The sequence below is a fragment of the Melozone crissalis genome, unplaced genomic scaffold (genome assembly GCF_028551555.1).
Source record: "Melozone crissalis strain CALT ecotype California unplaced genomic scaffold, PUWL_Pcris_2 ptg000009l_1, whole genome shotgun sequence".
Lineage (NCBI taxonomy): Eukaryota > Metazoa > Chordata > Aves > Passeriformes > Passerellidae > Melozone > Melozone crissalis.
In genome coordinates this window covers 15177826-15194944 of record NW_026535787.1, presented here as the reverse complement: position 1 = coordinate 15194944, position 17119 = coordinate 15177826, and the positions used below count along the sequence as shown (strand labels likewise).

At 41.7% G+C, this 17119-nt stretch overlaps 1 protein-coding gene across 1 annotated transcript in view; it reads right to left on the bottom strand.

Moving 5' to 3' along the window:
• The window catches only part of JAM2 (junctional adhesion molecule 2), a 36136-nt gene extending 22658 nt beyond the window's left edge, over positions 1-13478 (bottom strand). Inside the window, exon 1 of the mRNA XM_054270395.1 lies at positions 13358-13478. Coding sequence (XP_054126370.1) covers positions 13358-13412 — 55 coding nt within the window. The 5' untranslated portion in view covers positions 13413-13478. The remainder of the gene's footprint in view (positions 1-13357) is intronic.
• Positions 13479-17119: the final 3641 nt, after the last annotated feature.

Genomic DNA, 17119 nt, shown 5'->3' with positions numbered 1-17119 from the left:
AGCTTGTAAATGCAGTGAGAGCCTATAGCTGCTTCAGCTGTTGCCTATTTTAAGATGCATCAAGATGCTGAGAACATGTGTCTAGTGCCACCATTTTTCAAAAGACTATTTGAATAGGCCATTGGTGTATCAGCCCCTTACCACTGCTGTCCCACCCCCCTCATATCAAACAGTGCAAAGCTGAAGCTGAACAAACAGATTTCCCTTTGCATTTCTAGGGGGTAACAATCCAGCAGAAACACTTCCCTGTGCAAACACCTGGTGAAACTGCATAATGTTATTAAATGTGCAAAAGAAAGCTTGGCACCCCGTGCAAACCAGCGTGTTCCTCTGAAGTCAATAGTACCAAGATTGATTTACATCAACTACAAGAGAGTTGGAAAACCAGAAGAAACAAACAATACCCCAGCATTCCCCAAATGAACACAACCATTCTGGCCCTCAATTTGTGATAAAGATCTCTGAAGCCTCCTACAAGCTTTAAGTGACTTTTGCTGGAATTGCCAAACAATTTGGAAAGAATAAACACTTTCATGAAGTCACCTCATTTATAAACCTATAAATACACTCATTATTTATCTTTAAATCCTGAAAACAGATTTTGTTTACTTTCAAACTGTATCAACCAGTATTACTTACAATTCCAGTATACTCCATAAGAAACTGGAGTCCTTGCTCCTTCAGAACCAGTGAAGTCAGAGAAGTTCCCTTACTGTTGGAGCATATTTCCAGATGTTTAGGAGGAACACCTTGACAGTATAATTTAAAATTGTTCTAAGTAAATACATTGGTAAAGTGAGAGGGTGTCTCATCCTGTAGTTGGTCCTATTATTTTAAGCTGGAACCAAATTTCTTGTGCATCACAGAATCATATAGTGAATTGGGGTGGAAAAAACATTAAAGATCATCCAGTTTCAACCTGTCTGCAATCCTCAGTCCCTCTCAAATGGATCTTCTAAACACTTTGGTGATTAATTTCAATATTTCTACAAAACACACTGCAGAGGATGAGTACATACAACACTGTATTAAGTTCTGGCTTTTAAAGTTATAGGAGTAGCTAAATAATGAGAATTGTGCACAGCAAGCATCTCAAATAGCAGGCAGGATAGCTAATTTGGCTCACTACAGAGAAATGTCTCATTTGCAGCAAAGTATAATGACCAAGTCAGCATTTCCACCTTATATCCCACTATGTTCCACCAATGAAGGAGATAAAACATCTGAAATAGTTTGTGTTTTTTAAAAACCCATTCTCTCTGAAGCAAATATTGACCTAGAATATACTTCTATATACAATGTGTGTAACTCCTTGAGCTGAGTTCTTAAAAAGAGCATTACATATGCTTTTTCTCATTCAAATTTTTCTGACTTTGGGACACACTACTATGACTTCATTCTATTTAGTATGCCCATTTAGAAAAAAAAAAGTCCTTCCAACACTAGTAGGCTGCTCTGTAAATATTCAGCAAGGGTCTTGTGCAATGCTTTGTGAATTTAGGGCTTCTGAGATGTTTCCAGTAACTGGGGATGGGAGTGGTGGTTTCACTTCTGTAAATGTCACTTGAACCATGAATTTTAGAACTGCATCCCATTAGACAGCACTGAACTTGGTTTTTAGGCTTTTTGTCCTCCAGACTAAAGACCAGGTTCTTTGCCAATATGAGCAGGGAACATGATTACCAGTTCTCACAGCTAAAAGAATATTGTGAACCCTTCCTAAAATCCAAATGCAATGGCCAAATTGCTCATCCGATTTTCATTCACAAGTTCTTTTACACTGCCAAGGTTGCTCAATAGTCCCCTCCTGGCAGAAGCCACTAACAGCTGTGTTTGATGAACAGTACCTTCAATCAGCTTTGTAGCTTACACTATGAATGCATATTTTTAACTCTAATTCTACAGGCCTTTAATAGATAATTTAGTTGTTTAATGGCAAATTTTATAGAAACATCTTCTGGCATATTTGAACAAGACAAGCTACTCTAATTCCATTAAGGCTAACACATACCAAGAGAAGCTACAGCAAACAGAAGATGTTTTTAACACTCTAAGGAGGAGGTTGATTAGAAGAAATCCTCCGGAAGGTAGAGCTAGGAACAATAGGTCACAGTATAAGATGTGCCAAGTTTTCCTTAAAGGGGACAAAGAAAATTAAAAAATCCAACTAAAAAACACTACAGTCTTCATCACAGTAAAAGCTACACAAGCAAAGCAACATACAGGTATTCAGATTAGAAGAAATTAGAACAACACTGGAAAGTTACACAGGAAAGAGGAATAAACAAACTCTATGCCTTATCCATTTTTAAATCAAGCATAAATCTTAACTTGGTGATCATCACAGCTTTGCACAGGAAAGATGTTTTAGGAGCCACATCCTCTAAAGTATTTCCCGGATTAAACACTTTGCAGCTTTGCATCAGAAGAAGGGAAAGCTCAGAACATGAGCCAATATTCACAATTCAGTGGTTCAGTGGTCAAATCCTTCAAGTAATGGGATTTAATGATCTTGTCTGCAGGTACTTACACTAAGCTGTTGCACTGTCGCAAAAATCATCTTAGAGGGATTTATTACAATAATGTATTCCACCATCCTCAGGTCTGTGCCCAAAAATTGGTATTGTATCTTTAAGACCCTGCAGCCCAAGACATGGTGTGTGGGGGACCAGGGTGATGAAGAGTTTTGCTTTTGTATGAGCATTTTTGTAAGCTCCTTGCCCAGCATTTTCATGGCTCTGTGCGGCATGGGTTTTGCTGGGCTGGTTTGGTTTTTGGCCCAGGCAAAAAGCTTTTCCTTTCCTTGGCTCAGAGATGCTGCAGCAGCAGCCTTTGGGCTGCCTTGAGGTGAACTGAGCAGCTCCTGCTCAGAGACCAGGGACACTGTGTCAGCAGGAGCGGAGCTGCCCTACTCCAATGCAAGCCACACTCCATGAACCACATCAAGCTGGGAAGAAAACACACTGAGAGGCTCCAGCCCAGCTGCTTTACCTGCTGGGATCTGCTGGACTTTGTCCTGGGGAGAAGGCTGATGACAGATGAGCCACTGGGCCTCCGTCTGCTGCTGGAACTGCTCCCTGAAAGCTTCTGCTTTCCCAAGAGGGAAGCTGACCCCATCCCGGATTGCAGGTTGAGAGCAGGTAACCTCTGGCATTGTGGGTCTTTGTTCCAGTGTGCTGGGGTGAAATCTAACAGTTTGATATCTAGCAGTTATTTACTTTTTTCCCTGCCTTGTGGGCATTCTGTTTTTTAATAAACTCTTGTGCGTTTTTTTCATTTTCACCTATTAGTATTCATTTCCTATTGCTGGAAAGGAATTGCTGGAACCCTTTAGAAGGGGCAACTCAATCCAGAGTGTTCTCCTTTAAATTGTCTCAAACTGAGACAAAAATAAAACAAAAAAAGATGTCAGCAATCCTGCAATTCTGTAAAAGCACAATAAAAATATTTTTTAAAACCATGATTTTTTTTTAGAGTAAACCACATGCAATTAAGGATTCTGCCCCCTGCGTCACTATCTCCCGCACAACTTCTGTGCTTAAAAAAGTCTGCTAGTTAAAGTGGCTGTCTGCAATACCTCAATAACACATATAATATCATCAATTTAGTTGTTTAATACCAAATTTTATAGAAACATCTTCTGGCACATTTGAACAAGATTGAAGCCACTCTAATTCCATTAAGTCTAACACATGCCTAGAGAAGTTAGAACAAACAGAAGATGTTTTTCACACTCAAAGGAGATGGTTGATTAGAAGAAATCAACATTACATTTCTAGAATACCTGTTAGAGTCAATAGATCAACATATTTTATTAAGCCATGCCTGCCATATAGGCATATTTGCTGCTTTAAGCTAATGTTTTGTCATGTACTTTGCCTACTTCTGCCTGTATTCCCTTTATAACCAACTGCTCATGGCATATTGATGCTCTGCTAACTTGGGTGACACAATTATTGCTTAAAGCTTCCTTTACAAGTAACAGAATCATTAAGGTTGGAAAAGACCTCCAAGATCATCAAGTCCATCCTGTGGCCGATCCCTATCTTGTCTCTCAGACCAGAGCACTGAGTGCCATGTCCAGCCATTCACTGGACACCTCCAGGCGTGAGGACTCCACCATCTCCCTGGGCACCCCATTCCAAAGCTTGAGATCACTTCCCAAGAAGAATTTCTCGCCAATGTCCAACCTGAATGTTCCCTGACACAACTTGAGGCCATTTCCTGTTGTCCTGTCACTTGTTCCCTGGGAGAAGAGCATGGCCCCACCTGGCTGCCCCTTCCTTTCAGGGAGTTGTAGAGAGTGAGAAGTTGCCCCCTGAGCCTCCTTTTCTCCAGGCTGAAAATTCCTAGCTGCTCCTCATCAGACTTGTGCTCCAGGCCCTTCCCAATCTCTGTTGCCCTTCTCTGGACATGCTCCAGCATTTCCATGTCTTTCTTTCAGTGAGGGCCCAGAACTGGACACAGGATTTGAGGGGTGCCCATCACCAGTGCCCAGGACAGGAGGACAATCATTGCCCTGGTCCTGATTACATTAAGGCAAAATAATGCCACTTTGACTGAAGAACAGTCCAAGGCCTTACTGGGAAACAACTTATTCAGGCATCAGCATAAATACTGTGATCACAAAATAAGGTCTTCAGAGTTCAGCTCTAAATTCACAGAACAGTTTTGTTTTTACAACAGGATCTAGGCACATTTACAGATTTATTCCCACTCTTGTTGCAGGGCTGAACTTATTGCAATGAGCCTGGATGGTACAGAGCATCAGCAGTTCTATGAGTGGCCAAGAAATCAAGAAAGGGAACAAGGTGTCTTGTTGAATAATACATTGCTACCCAAGAGATACCCAAAGAGAAACCATTGCCAAATCAGTCAAAGTTCAACAGTTTTGCTGAAAAAATCTTTGAAAAATAAGCATGTAAGTTTTCATTGTTTATGAGCATCAGGTGTTATTTTAGGGCAGAAATTGAATTGGTGCTTTACAGGACAAAATGAATTACCCTTATACAGGGAAGATTATCCACTTCAGAGTTCACAGATATGTAATGCAACTCTTTGTACACAACTCTTCATAGCCAAGTCTACACATTTCTTCTACTTAAACAGTCTAATTTTATAACAAACCGTCTTGTCCCATTTAGCCTTAAAACCTCCTTGGAGATTATGTGTCCACCCAGCACATGTATCCCATCCCACAGCAGAGGCAGCTTAAGAATCAACTGTCTGCTCTTTAGTCAACACAACTGGCAATCTAAAACAACCAGATTTTTTCAGCAGGTCTCCATAAAGGTACAGGGGATTCAAACACAGCATACATATGCAGGATTGCAACTTTAACAGCAACACAAAGCAGTAGAAAAATTTTCCCATTTAAAAACTGATTAGTTCCCTCCCAAAACTGAGAGTGTTTAAGTTACTAATATATCTACACTGAATATACTATTTAAATAGTATGCCTAGCTCAGGAAATATGTTCTGCACCTGAATGTCCATACCTACAAAAGAACTGGCTGTCCCCCTCCTCTTTCTCTGTTCATATAACTTTCAAAAGCTTTGAATAAACTTTAAATATGTGCAATTGCTTATAGAGGCATCACTTAATTCTTCTCTCACAAAAATCAATCCTCCCAAAACCTACTTATGCTAGAAAGCCACTGTCTTTCAGCAACTGGGCAAAGCCTCTGTAGCACTGTTTTCCCTCCCTTCTTACCCCTTTGAAAGGTGGCTAAGAATTTAAACACAACTGGAAAGCGAGCAGTAACTGCATGTGGGTTGTTCCTGTTTTGAAAACACAGCTAGAGATACAACTGGAACATAAATGAAATAAGAAATAGTGTGCAGTGGCAGGGAAAAAGGAGAACTGATAAAATCTTCAGTCAGTCTCTACAAGTATTGCTGATTCCCTGTTGACAGAGCCTCCCCAGATGATTTTTTATCCCCCCAAAACAAGAGTCTGAAGACAACTGCTATAGAAGACAAGTACATTAACTTCTGCAAATACCCAACTGCACCCTTTCCCCTCCTCCTCTTCCTCCTCTCAGCCACATCTTTTGTCTCGTAAATATCATCATTATCATCTCTTAGGCAACAAATGGAAAAAAATTCCCTGAGAGAAAGAAGAAGAAAAAAGGAAAAATCCTAACTTCCAACATTTTTTTACTCATTTTTGCTAGCTACTAGAAGGCTTCAGTTCTGAGACAGGGCCTCCAGAGACAAGTACTGTCTATGCATTCTAGTGGCAAACAGCTGTCTGCCTCACATAATAGGCATTAAAATGCTGTTTTTCTGCAGGTTATAGATGGGTAATGGGTGGTTAGCTCCCACAATTAAGAGATGAATATTATGTGTATGCTAAGAGAAGTTTTATTGATGTATAGTTATGTTATTGTGATGTGTTCTCCCCATACTCCTCTTTCCCCTCCCATTTTACTGTTGTCACGGGATGGCCTTGGTAGTCAGGGGATTTGGGGGAATGGAAGGCTTGTTGCTGGGGGGCACAGCATGGCAACACCTGACCTTCAGTCAAACTGCAAGAAAGGAATCTCCATCATTGGAAGGCAAAGAAGTGTTGACTGATGGACTTTGGGGGGGCTGAGGTTACCTGATGCAACATCAGGAGTGTGAAAGGTGGAGCAGCCATTTTGTGGGTGAGCACATGGCGGTTTAGTTCCATGCTCCCAGCACTGCTCTTTCTTTCTCCTTATTCAGTCATTTGTTGTATTTATTAAGGTTTAGTAAACCTTTGAAATCCTAAAATGAGAGGTAGTTTCTCACACTGCATATATTCTTCCTCGTAGTTTTACAAGTATACCAAACACAAACGCTTGTCCAACTCTAACAAACATAGACAAGTCTGCATAACACCCCCATGATTGCCTCCCACTTCATACTGGGCACTTTCTGCAAGCTGAGATACAATAATTTTGGTTTGTATATTATATTAATTTGAGCAAATGTAATTTCTCAGGGATTTTCCATCATTACCTCCAAGTAGTATATTAGAAGTTTGTGAACAACAAATAAAGTCTGTTTTGTTAAAATTATCTAGTATCAAAAAACCAGATAATAATTTTTCGATCCAGACAATAATATATTTTGTTCCCCTTTGAATCTGATCCAGTGGTTTGGATGGGGTCAAAAGCATTTTCAATCCTTAAGATGTTAATCCACCTAAGAGCTATGAAATATATCTATTGAAACTTCGTACTTGTAGGGTCTGTTCTTTCCAGCTCAAATCTCACAATTTTGTACCTCTTTAAACAATCACAATCAAATTGCAGCTATTTCAATTCAAGTTTTATTTTCCCATCTCCTACTGAAAACTGCTAAGCTTTGAACTTCTAAAAAGGAATAATAATTCAAAAAGGTTCAGTACCAGATTTTTTTTTTCATGTTTTCCCCTGCAAATAATCTTTGGGAGAAATTGGATGCCTGTTTTAATTTTTATTAATCAGAAAGGTTGACAGACTTACTAGTGGTTCAACAACTTCGACTGTTACATGACTTTCTCTTTTCAGAAATTGCCATTTTCCCCTTCTTCTTTCTCCAAAAGCTCCTCCACCTCCTACTGCGTTAGAAACCAACAAATGAACAGGACCAGATGTTCAGCTGCCAAGCTTACTTTCTGCCCAGTTAAAGAAATTTTATGTAAGCACTTGAGTGCTTGATATATTGTGAGCATAGAGGTCACAAAATCAGTTGGAGTCCTCCAGGAAAAAAAGTGACTTTGGAAATACAGGTGAGTGCAAGCAATGGCAATCATCCAAATGCTTCTCCAGCCTCATCTGCTGTCTCATTCTTTGAAATTCATATTCCATTCTCTAAAAAAACCCAGCATTTAGATGAAGGAAACAAATAATTTGTCTTGATTACAAGACACCATAATATTTGCTTTAAGCTTCCTGAAGTTGAATTACAGAACAATCACAGTGCTTTGAGGAAGATGTGAGAGGCTTTTCTGCAGAAATGTTTTGCTGAAACTGATGGCTCTTCCAAAAGTACTGGGGATTGGAGAAGACATGCTAGAAAGTAAAACTGTAACAAAGTTAGCTTAACAAAAGGGGGGTGGGAGAGGGGGGGAGCTAACCAGAATAGAATGAATGACTTGAAACAAAATAAACAGCTTCCACATAACATTTCCCTCAGTTTCCATTAAAGCGCTCTCCCCGTGGTACTGAACTAGAACTAAACCAGCCCCTGAACTAGACAGTAAAAACTTGAAAACCATCTCTTTTCCCACAAATATGCAAAACTGCCACAAAGTTAACAGGGTGGAGAAAAAAAAATCCCAGCAAAACAAGAAAAAACAGCAGTAAGACAGCTCATTGTACACATCCCCAAGGACACTATTTTATGCAAATTTTGTTTTTCCTGATATCCTTATATAACTTCAAGGGAATTTAGCCATTCCATATGGCCCTGTCAAACAGTCTGCAAGGACAAATACATATGTCTGCCTTTGCTTCAATTGCTTTAATAGACAAGATATTTATTTTCTAAGTAACCTTCCTTTACATAAGCATTTGTACTGGAGTCACCTCTAGCATTTCTAAGGGAAAGTATATGACACTAAGCCTTACTTTAAGAAAAGTGCTCCTAAAGGGTTCACCATGTGCAGGGAGCAAGTGTCTTCAGAAGTGCTCCAACATGAAGATTACACTTTGAGTGCTGATGGATTCTAAGTAGATCATACCAGATGGACAGTTTTACATCCCAACTGCAGAACTATTCTACTAGCTGTTCCTGTCTCTCTAAAAGCACCACCAACCCAAATCTCTTCCCCCTCAAACAAAGGAAGCTTGGTTACTGCTACTGCAGAAGGTTCTCATGCATGTCACTGTCTATCTTCAGTGAAGAAATACTACTATTATTTACTCATGTGAATTTATGAGGAAATTGAATTTTATTAATATCAGATGTACAAGAAGATTCTCCCATACTGCACAAGAGGACTTCTGTCTTACAGACTTCTTCCTAGTGACCACCAGCACTTGAGAAGAAATTAAAGAACCTGAGGCACTCTTGGAGGAAGGGTGTCTACTGTAATGTTTTTAGTTCATTTCTTTAAAAACAGGTCTGCACACACCCCAAATAACATTTGGACTGTGAAGCCAGTGAACACAGACAAGTCTGGTTGCTCTAGGTCATGAAAGATGAAACCAGGTGTTCTGATAAATCAATCAACTGAAAAGATGATGTCAAAATTCAGCTACTTCTGTATTCTCACCAAATCATTTGCACTGGCATCAGCCAGTTTCTGAAGCAGAGCCTGGCAGCTACCAAAACAGGCTGCAGCAGGAATTACAGGTGTAATACAGGAAATAATCACAAAAATATCTTTCTGTAATTCAGTTAAATAGCCAATGGGAAGACCTCATCCAGGCTCAATTAGATTTGTGAATCACAGTGGTAGCTTTAACTGTCATTATTACTGCCAGATGCCCTATGATATTCACAATTACCAGAAATGTGTATCCTACAACATGAACAAAGAATTGTTGCAACTTTAAAACTGAGAAAACAGGACCTCAGAGGCCAAGCAATTACAAAAGCAAATCCTTCTCTTGCATTCATCCACCTTAAAAAAGAAACAAGGAATTGCAACTGTCCTGATGTAACATTTCCAGGCATGTTTCTTGTCTCCTCTATACAGTGAGGGAAGACAGCCACCTTCATTTTCTCTTTTGGGCATCCAATAGCAGTCTGTGGGGCCAGCAGCCTAGAAGAATGATACCATGGGGGCAACCAAGGAGGAGCTCTCTCTGCCTCCTCTCTGCTGGAGAGACAGAAAGAGACAGAGCAGCAGCACTTGTGGCTGAGCCCTCTCAGGAATACAGAGCCCTTCTAAGCAGCACGCCCAGGTTTAAGGAGAACAGCATGACTTGCTGTTTTGAAATGCAGCAAAAGCCATGATTTCTGAGAGAGATACCAATAACTCACAGACAGTTTCTTCTGAGCGTGAGGATCTAAGCAAGAAGGCAAAATTGTAAAGGTTATTAAGTAAGCTAGAGAGAAGCATGTATCCCTTTTAAAGACAGAAATAGTCTTTCCTGCCATGTCAGTTTGTGTCAGTTTTAGAAGCAAAGGGGTATCTTGTGCAGTCTCACCACAGTCATAAATGGAAAATGTTAAGCTGAAGACTAGAAACAAACATTGCCTTTTGTACCTAGTTTTCATTTGTTTGTTTATATATTAGCAATTTATTATCCTCCTACAACTTATGTTGTAGTGTCTAAGAGTCTGTGCATGTTTCTAAACCTTGAGCAGCCTCTAGCAAAGAAATACTGCTTCTCACCTAAACCAGCAAGAGAATGAGCATTCAGTTGATGCCTCTTCCCCCACTCCTCCTCCAAAACCAGGCTGTCTGCTTTATAGCATTATGTTGAACGGATATTACTAGAGAACTATGCAGTCTTACAAATTTAAGAAATCCCATCTCACCTGAATATGGCCTAATTTAGAAATCAGTTCCTACCAAGCTCATCCAGCCAAAAAAAGAGGGTTCAACAAAAGGCTGAGAGTTGACAATCGTCTCAATTTTGAGTACATCTGTTGTGTATCCCATACAGTCAAGAAAGCATGGTTTAAACACTTCCACTGTCAATTCCTACAGCAATGCAGTCATGCTTTATGATTTTTTTTGAAACAAAAGGCTTCTTTGGTCTAGAATCTTTGCATCTGAGTGAAAGATTTCTGAGAAATAAGGAGTGGGGTTTTCTTGAGCCAAAACAAATAAACAAAATATCACCTTACTTACTGCTCAAACTACCCCAGTGAACTCCATCAAATAATTAGGTAAGACTACTATTTATTGCCTCTGCATAGTCCTCACACACACATATTGTACTGCATTTGCTTCCAGCATCACCACCTGGAGTCTAATTTCAATGTGCACTAATATTAAGAAAAAAATCACACCTAGATGAATCTCAGAAAGGCCATTTGGTCAGTACACACTATCTCCTCCCACGGAGCCATTAGAAATTAATAACAATTTCTGTACCTATTCTGTCTTGCCAACAGAGCTCACAAGTCTTAGGCTGTGGCACCTTTGACGACTTTGAGACGTCAATTCCAGAAGCTTGTGCTGAAAGAGAACATGATTAAAGACTCCCAGCTCCCTTACTTTCCCAAAATTAAAGGTGGAAGGGAAGATTAGCTCACAGAAACTACAGTTTCTGCAGGTCGTGAATATTTCTTAGCAAGTACTCAATGAAAAGCAATTCAAACATCATCTGCCTTGGCTACGCTGATGCCCTGTGACCAACTTACACAGCTTTTGATTTCTGCAGCTCAGCTACCAAGAAAGTTCTCTATACCTGCTCCACAATTTAACCACAGAACTGCAGAACCATTTAGGCTGGAAAAGATCTCTAAGATCATTGAGTCCAACCTTTGACCAATCACCACCTTCACAACTAGACCAGGGCACTGAATGCCACGTCCAGTTGTTTCTTGAACACTTCCAGGGATGGTGACCCTACCACCTCCCTGACAGCCCATTCCAATGCTTAACAACCTTTTCCATGTCCTTCCTGATATCCTCCTCTGACTCACCCTGAGGCTGTGTCCTCTTGCCACGTTGCTGGCTGCCTGGGAGAAGAGGCCAACCCCTATGCTGTTTGTGAGATATCAACTACTCCTTCCTTTTCCTCGCTGGTTTCTGCCCATTCCCCACCATCTCCAGAGCACATGGGTCCCACATAAGAGACTGCTCAGCCCATATGCCTGACTTGGACACCTGAATTACTCAGCCTTACTGTTCATGTAGACACACTCCAGCCACAGGAGCAGCAGCAGGTTTCTGGTTGCCTGGATTTCTTCCTGGGTTTCCTCTGGCTCCCACAAACAATAGGCATCTGCACACCCATGCACCTACGATCACTTTCTTCACGAAAAGACTCCTTATGAGCACCTTGCTTGTAAACTTGCTTTCCATCTAGTGTTTCTTTGGAATTGGGACAGGAAGGAAAAAAAAGCCCACCAAGAAGAAATCTCCAAGTCTGATAACAATGTAGGCACCAGACTTTGATGCACTGTATTGCACTGCTCTATCATTTCCTTAGCAGGCAAAGCCAGCACTGCCAACAGACAACTAACCAGGAGGCTGAGCAGCCTGAACACACTGAAACCTGTCACCAAAAAAAATCACAGCAGTTTCTCCTGCTCAGATATATCATGCAATTAAGAAGAAATGAAGTTAAAAAAACAAAAAAAGAAAACCATGCGTATTATCATTATTGGTTACTACGTGAAAGAGAATTTCTGCACTAGCTGTTCATTTAACAGCCCAACATTTCCATAAGGTCTTGTAGGAGAAAAAGGAGAGGAAAAAAAATTTCCAAGCCAAAGACCTATCAGACATACATAATTTCAAGTATCTCCACTGCAGGACTCTGAAAAAAAAAAAAAAAAGAGAGTTTACACACACAGAGCTTTCTGTTAGGTAATGTTCTGTTAGGAGGAATGAAAGGTAAACCTCAAAATATACCCAGCATCAGTACCATGGATGTTCCACATCCACAATGGATTGAGAATCCATCCTGGGCTGGTCCTAGGTGGTTATTTCATTGGAAGACAGTGCTACATAATTATTTTCAAAACAGTATTTTCATGTACTGCCCTTTCCCTGAACATCAGTAAGATACAAAAAGCATTGAACAGAAGCACTGTAAGACATGATCTGAAAGTGACAGCCTTATCACAACTGGCAGTACTAACAGTAGAGTTAATTCAGTGGCTCTCTGCAGGGTACCTGCTGCACATATCTCTTTTCCCTATTACTTATGCGTGCTTTCCAGCTGGGGAATCTTTGCTCAACTTATTCTAACCTTACCCTTTTGTTTTTAAGGGGTTAAGAGCATAAAAATACTGGAAACAACTCTGTTCCGAAGATGCAGCATCCAGTGCTGGCAACAAAAAACGCCCTCCCGCCCCTCGCTCATTCACCTTGCAAAGGCCACCAGAAAAACAAACTAACAGCCCGCATCGTAAAGTTTGCACGGCGGCAGACGGCGGCTGACTTGCACTTAGCCAGGCCGGCCTTAAACAGGTTACATGGAAAAAGCCACATGGAAAGAATCAGCGCGCAGCGCCCCGGCCGTGGCGGGGGACGCGCTTGTGGCGTTTCGTTCTTGGAGACGCGGCTCGCTCGGCTCTTCTCGCTCCGGGATGAGGGAGGGAAGCGGCACCTCTGGGAGCCATCCCCCTCAACACACACACACACACACGCACACACACACACACACACACACACACACACGCACACACACACACACACACACACAGACACAGATTCCAGCGGGTCGGGCGGCCCGGGGACGACAGGGTATCCCGGCGGGACAGGGACACTTACAGCTCAGGAGCCCCAGGCAGAGCAGGAGCAGCAGGCGCAGGCTGCGGCTCGCCATCTTCCCGCGGCGGCGGCGGCGGGGGGCGGTGCCCGGGGCCGGGGGCTCGGAGCCCGCGGAGCTCTCGCAGCGCCCGGCCGGGCTCTGCCTCCTCCGAGCCGGAGCCGGAGCCGCCCAAACTTTTAACGTGTCCGAGGAGGCGTCTCCTCCTCCGGGGCTTGAGGCGGGGATGTGCCCTGGCCGCCCGCCCGGAGCGGGGAGCCGCGGCGGGCTGCGGTGCCCAGAGCATCCCTCTCCTCCGCCGCCCCCGCAGCCCGGGCACTGCGCTGGGCTGAACCCAGAAGTCCTCTCCGTTTCGTTCATTTATTTATTTGTTTTTAAGCGGGGACATCTTCATAAACTCAAGGACATTTGTTGCAACAGAATAAACTTTTCGTTAGGAAAAGATTTAATTTCTCAAAGAAGAGCGTTGTCCCTGTCGGTGCGCTTCCCTCAGGCAAATCGCCCCCCAGGGAGGAAGGAGGATAACGGGGTGAAATCACGAAACAAACATTTGGATATTCCGGGTTCCCTCAAGGAGGAAGTAGGGATAACGGGGTGAAATCACGGAACAAACATTTGGATATTCCGGCTAACAAAAAAAAAAGCCATGTGAGGGCGAGGCGAGGCGCTGTTTTAAGGCGAAAGAAGTCACAGTGACTCCTTGTGCCTCTCTGTACAGCGGGATTGGACAGAATCCCACCTAGGGCAGGAGACGGGTCACACAGTGACCTTCAAAACATTTTCATTAAGTGATTATTTTGTACCAGATTAGGAAAGGTTTTTGTTAAATATACATGTGGTGTAATGGTTCTTTAAATTTATGAATGAAGGAAAATTACTCATCTTGACAGTTAATAGTCTGAGTAGTTTCCAATGACATCTTAAAAATGCATTACCACTGATGTAAATCAGTTCTATAAGAAGAAAAGTATCACAAGTATTTTTTTTGGTAATCAGAACAGCAATGTCGGCTATATTTTGTTAGAGGGCAACAAAATGAAGAAAGATCATTTATAAATAAAATCTCTAACACCTATTTTAACTGGAGAGCAAGGAATTAGGATGCCACAATACTCTTCATCGCAAAATCTTCTTAGTTTATTTTTCACGTGGAAAAAATGTATACAGAGCACAAGAAATTTTAATATTTCTTTAAAAAAATCTGCCTGCATATATGTAGGTATGTATGTCCAGTATATATTACTGGCATCATGACATGCATTTAATAAAATCAAAACTGTCCCACTGAAAACAGAAAAGTTTTTGTGTGTCCCAGCACATCATAGCTTTAGGCAAGTACAAAGGTTCATTGATTTCAGTGGGACTGTTTGACTATTTAGTCATACAGTGATGGAAATGTTGTCTTGATATAACATTTAAATATGGCAAGAGTCTGGTGGAAAAGTTATAAACGTGGGGAATGTTAAGAAATGGCAGTATGAAATTAAATTAAAGGACAGGCAACAGGATGTTATTAATACTGATGGTTGATGAAGAATTAACATGCCCTGGCCATGTGTGCTGGAAGCCCAAAACCCTCACCTTGTGCTGGGCTGCATCTAAAGTCCTGTGGGCAGCAGGACAGGGAGGGGATTCTGCCCTTCCACCCCACTCTGGTGAGATCTCACCTGCAGGGCTGCATCCAGCTCTGGGCTCCCAGCACAGCAGGGACAGGGACCTGCTGCAGCCAGCCCAGAGCAGGCACCAAGGGGATGGGGGGCTGGAGCACCCCCCTGATGAACACAGGCTAAGAGATTTGGGGCTGTTCAGCCTGGAAAAGAGAAGGTTGCATGGACAACTCACAGCAGCTTTCTAGTATCTGAAGGGAGGCAGGAGAGGGACTCTTCATCAGAAAATGTAGTGACAGGACAAGGAATAATGGGTTCAAACTGAAAGAGGGAAAACATAGGTTTACACAAATGGAAGAAATTCTTTACAGTGAGCATGATGGCACGGATTCCCCAGAGCAGCTGTGGCTGCCTCATCCCTGGAGGTGTTCAAGGCCAGGCTGGATGGGGCTCTGAGTGACCTGGTCTAATGAATGGTGTCCCTGCCCATGGCAGGGGGTGGAATGAGATGGACTTCAAGGTCCCTTCCAACCTAAAGCTTTCTGAGATTCTGTGATTCATTAACACAGCTCTTACTGTGCTAGTAAATCCATTTAAAAGAAAAGGTTTTATACAAGCATGAGGTCAGACTAAAGTTCCTTTCCTCTGTTCACTATTTCATTTCTCTTGCAGGTGAAGCAAATTCCTAGTGCTTCCCCCACATTTCTCTGACTTTTTCTAGTACAGTTCATTTTCTTTCAATTCCCTTCTTTTATTTCAGCAATGACTAGATTATGGTTTCTCCACTTGCTTTATACAACTACAGGAAACACCAGCAGTTAAATGTTAGTATTTTGAAGACATTTACAGAATTACTGGAAAAGTGGTTGTAGTACATATAGTTCATTTAATATATACAGTTTTTCTCTATGTACTTTGCTCAACAATTGTAAAGTACTTTTAAGTACTTTGTTAGAAGGGCACAAGGCTCCTATCCATATTTTTTACCTTTTAAAGTTGGAGTAGAAATGTTTTCATTAAATAACACACATAGAGCCCCAAATGGAGGAATTTGAGATGCTCAGTTTAACAGTTATTCTTGGAGAACTTTCCACAGACACTCCTTTTTAGAATAATAAAAATAGCCTATAATTAACATCTGCACACAAAATGCGAGTCAAGAATAGCTCTCTTATTTTGTGATAGCTTTTCTAGTCAAGTTCTTTGTATAGAAAAGCCTTGAAAAAGTGAGTGTAATTGCAACATGATTTCAAGATTTGGATGTTTTGTAGCAATCCCAGGAACTAATAAAATGAAAGACTGACCTCATTTTATAAGGCAATATTTTAGATAAATCTACATTTGTACATTGCAATGGAATTCTTCCTCTTCTAAATGAAACTTTCTATTGCAAATGTGAAGTGCTGATGATAATCTGTTCTAATAATGAGTTTACCTCTTTTATTATTGCACCATCACTGTGTTATGGTCCAATTTTTAGAGTTATTAGAAATGCCTCTGCTTGAATTAAGGTGCGAACAAGACCATATGCCAAAGTAAATAATATGGATTTTATTTAATTATAAATATGAGAGAGACAGAGAGAGAGAAAAGGAGAGAGAGAGAAAGAAAGAAATAAAAAAGAGGTGGGGGGACAGAAAGAGAGTGACAGACACAGATCAAAGAAAATATCACTACTGTGTGAATCCCAACAATGTTCTGTTGATCCTCTCCCAGCTGGTCTTCCTGGTGGTGAAGGTCCCCCCTGAAAGGCATAGAATCCAATTAATCCATTAATCCAAGTGTCTCTTGGATTAATGAACACTCAGGCCAGGCCAGCTGAGAATGCCCAGGTACCTCCCCTGGAAGGAGGCAGTCTCTTCCAGCAGACTCTGGATCTGTTGCATCATTTTGCATCCATGCATTCCTGTGGTGCAAGGCCTCTGGGATGCACTTTCAGGATCTTTGATGGATTATGGCACCCCCTCAGCTGCCTCCCACGTGGATGTGGCCTGTGGGGTTGGGGGTTCCACAGCTGGGCTGGTTTGTGTGAGGGAGGATGGGTGTTCACTGCCTCTGAGCAGAGGTTACACCACATATCTGAAACCTCCTCCTCACCCTTGAATTGTGAGGGAGTCTGTGCAAACCTGGCCTCTGAGAGCTGTGGTCTCCCCCACC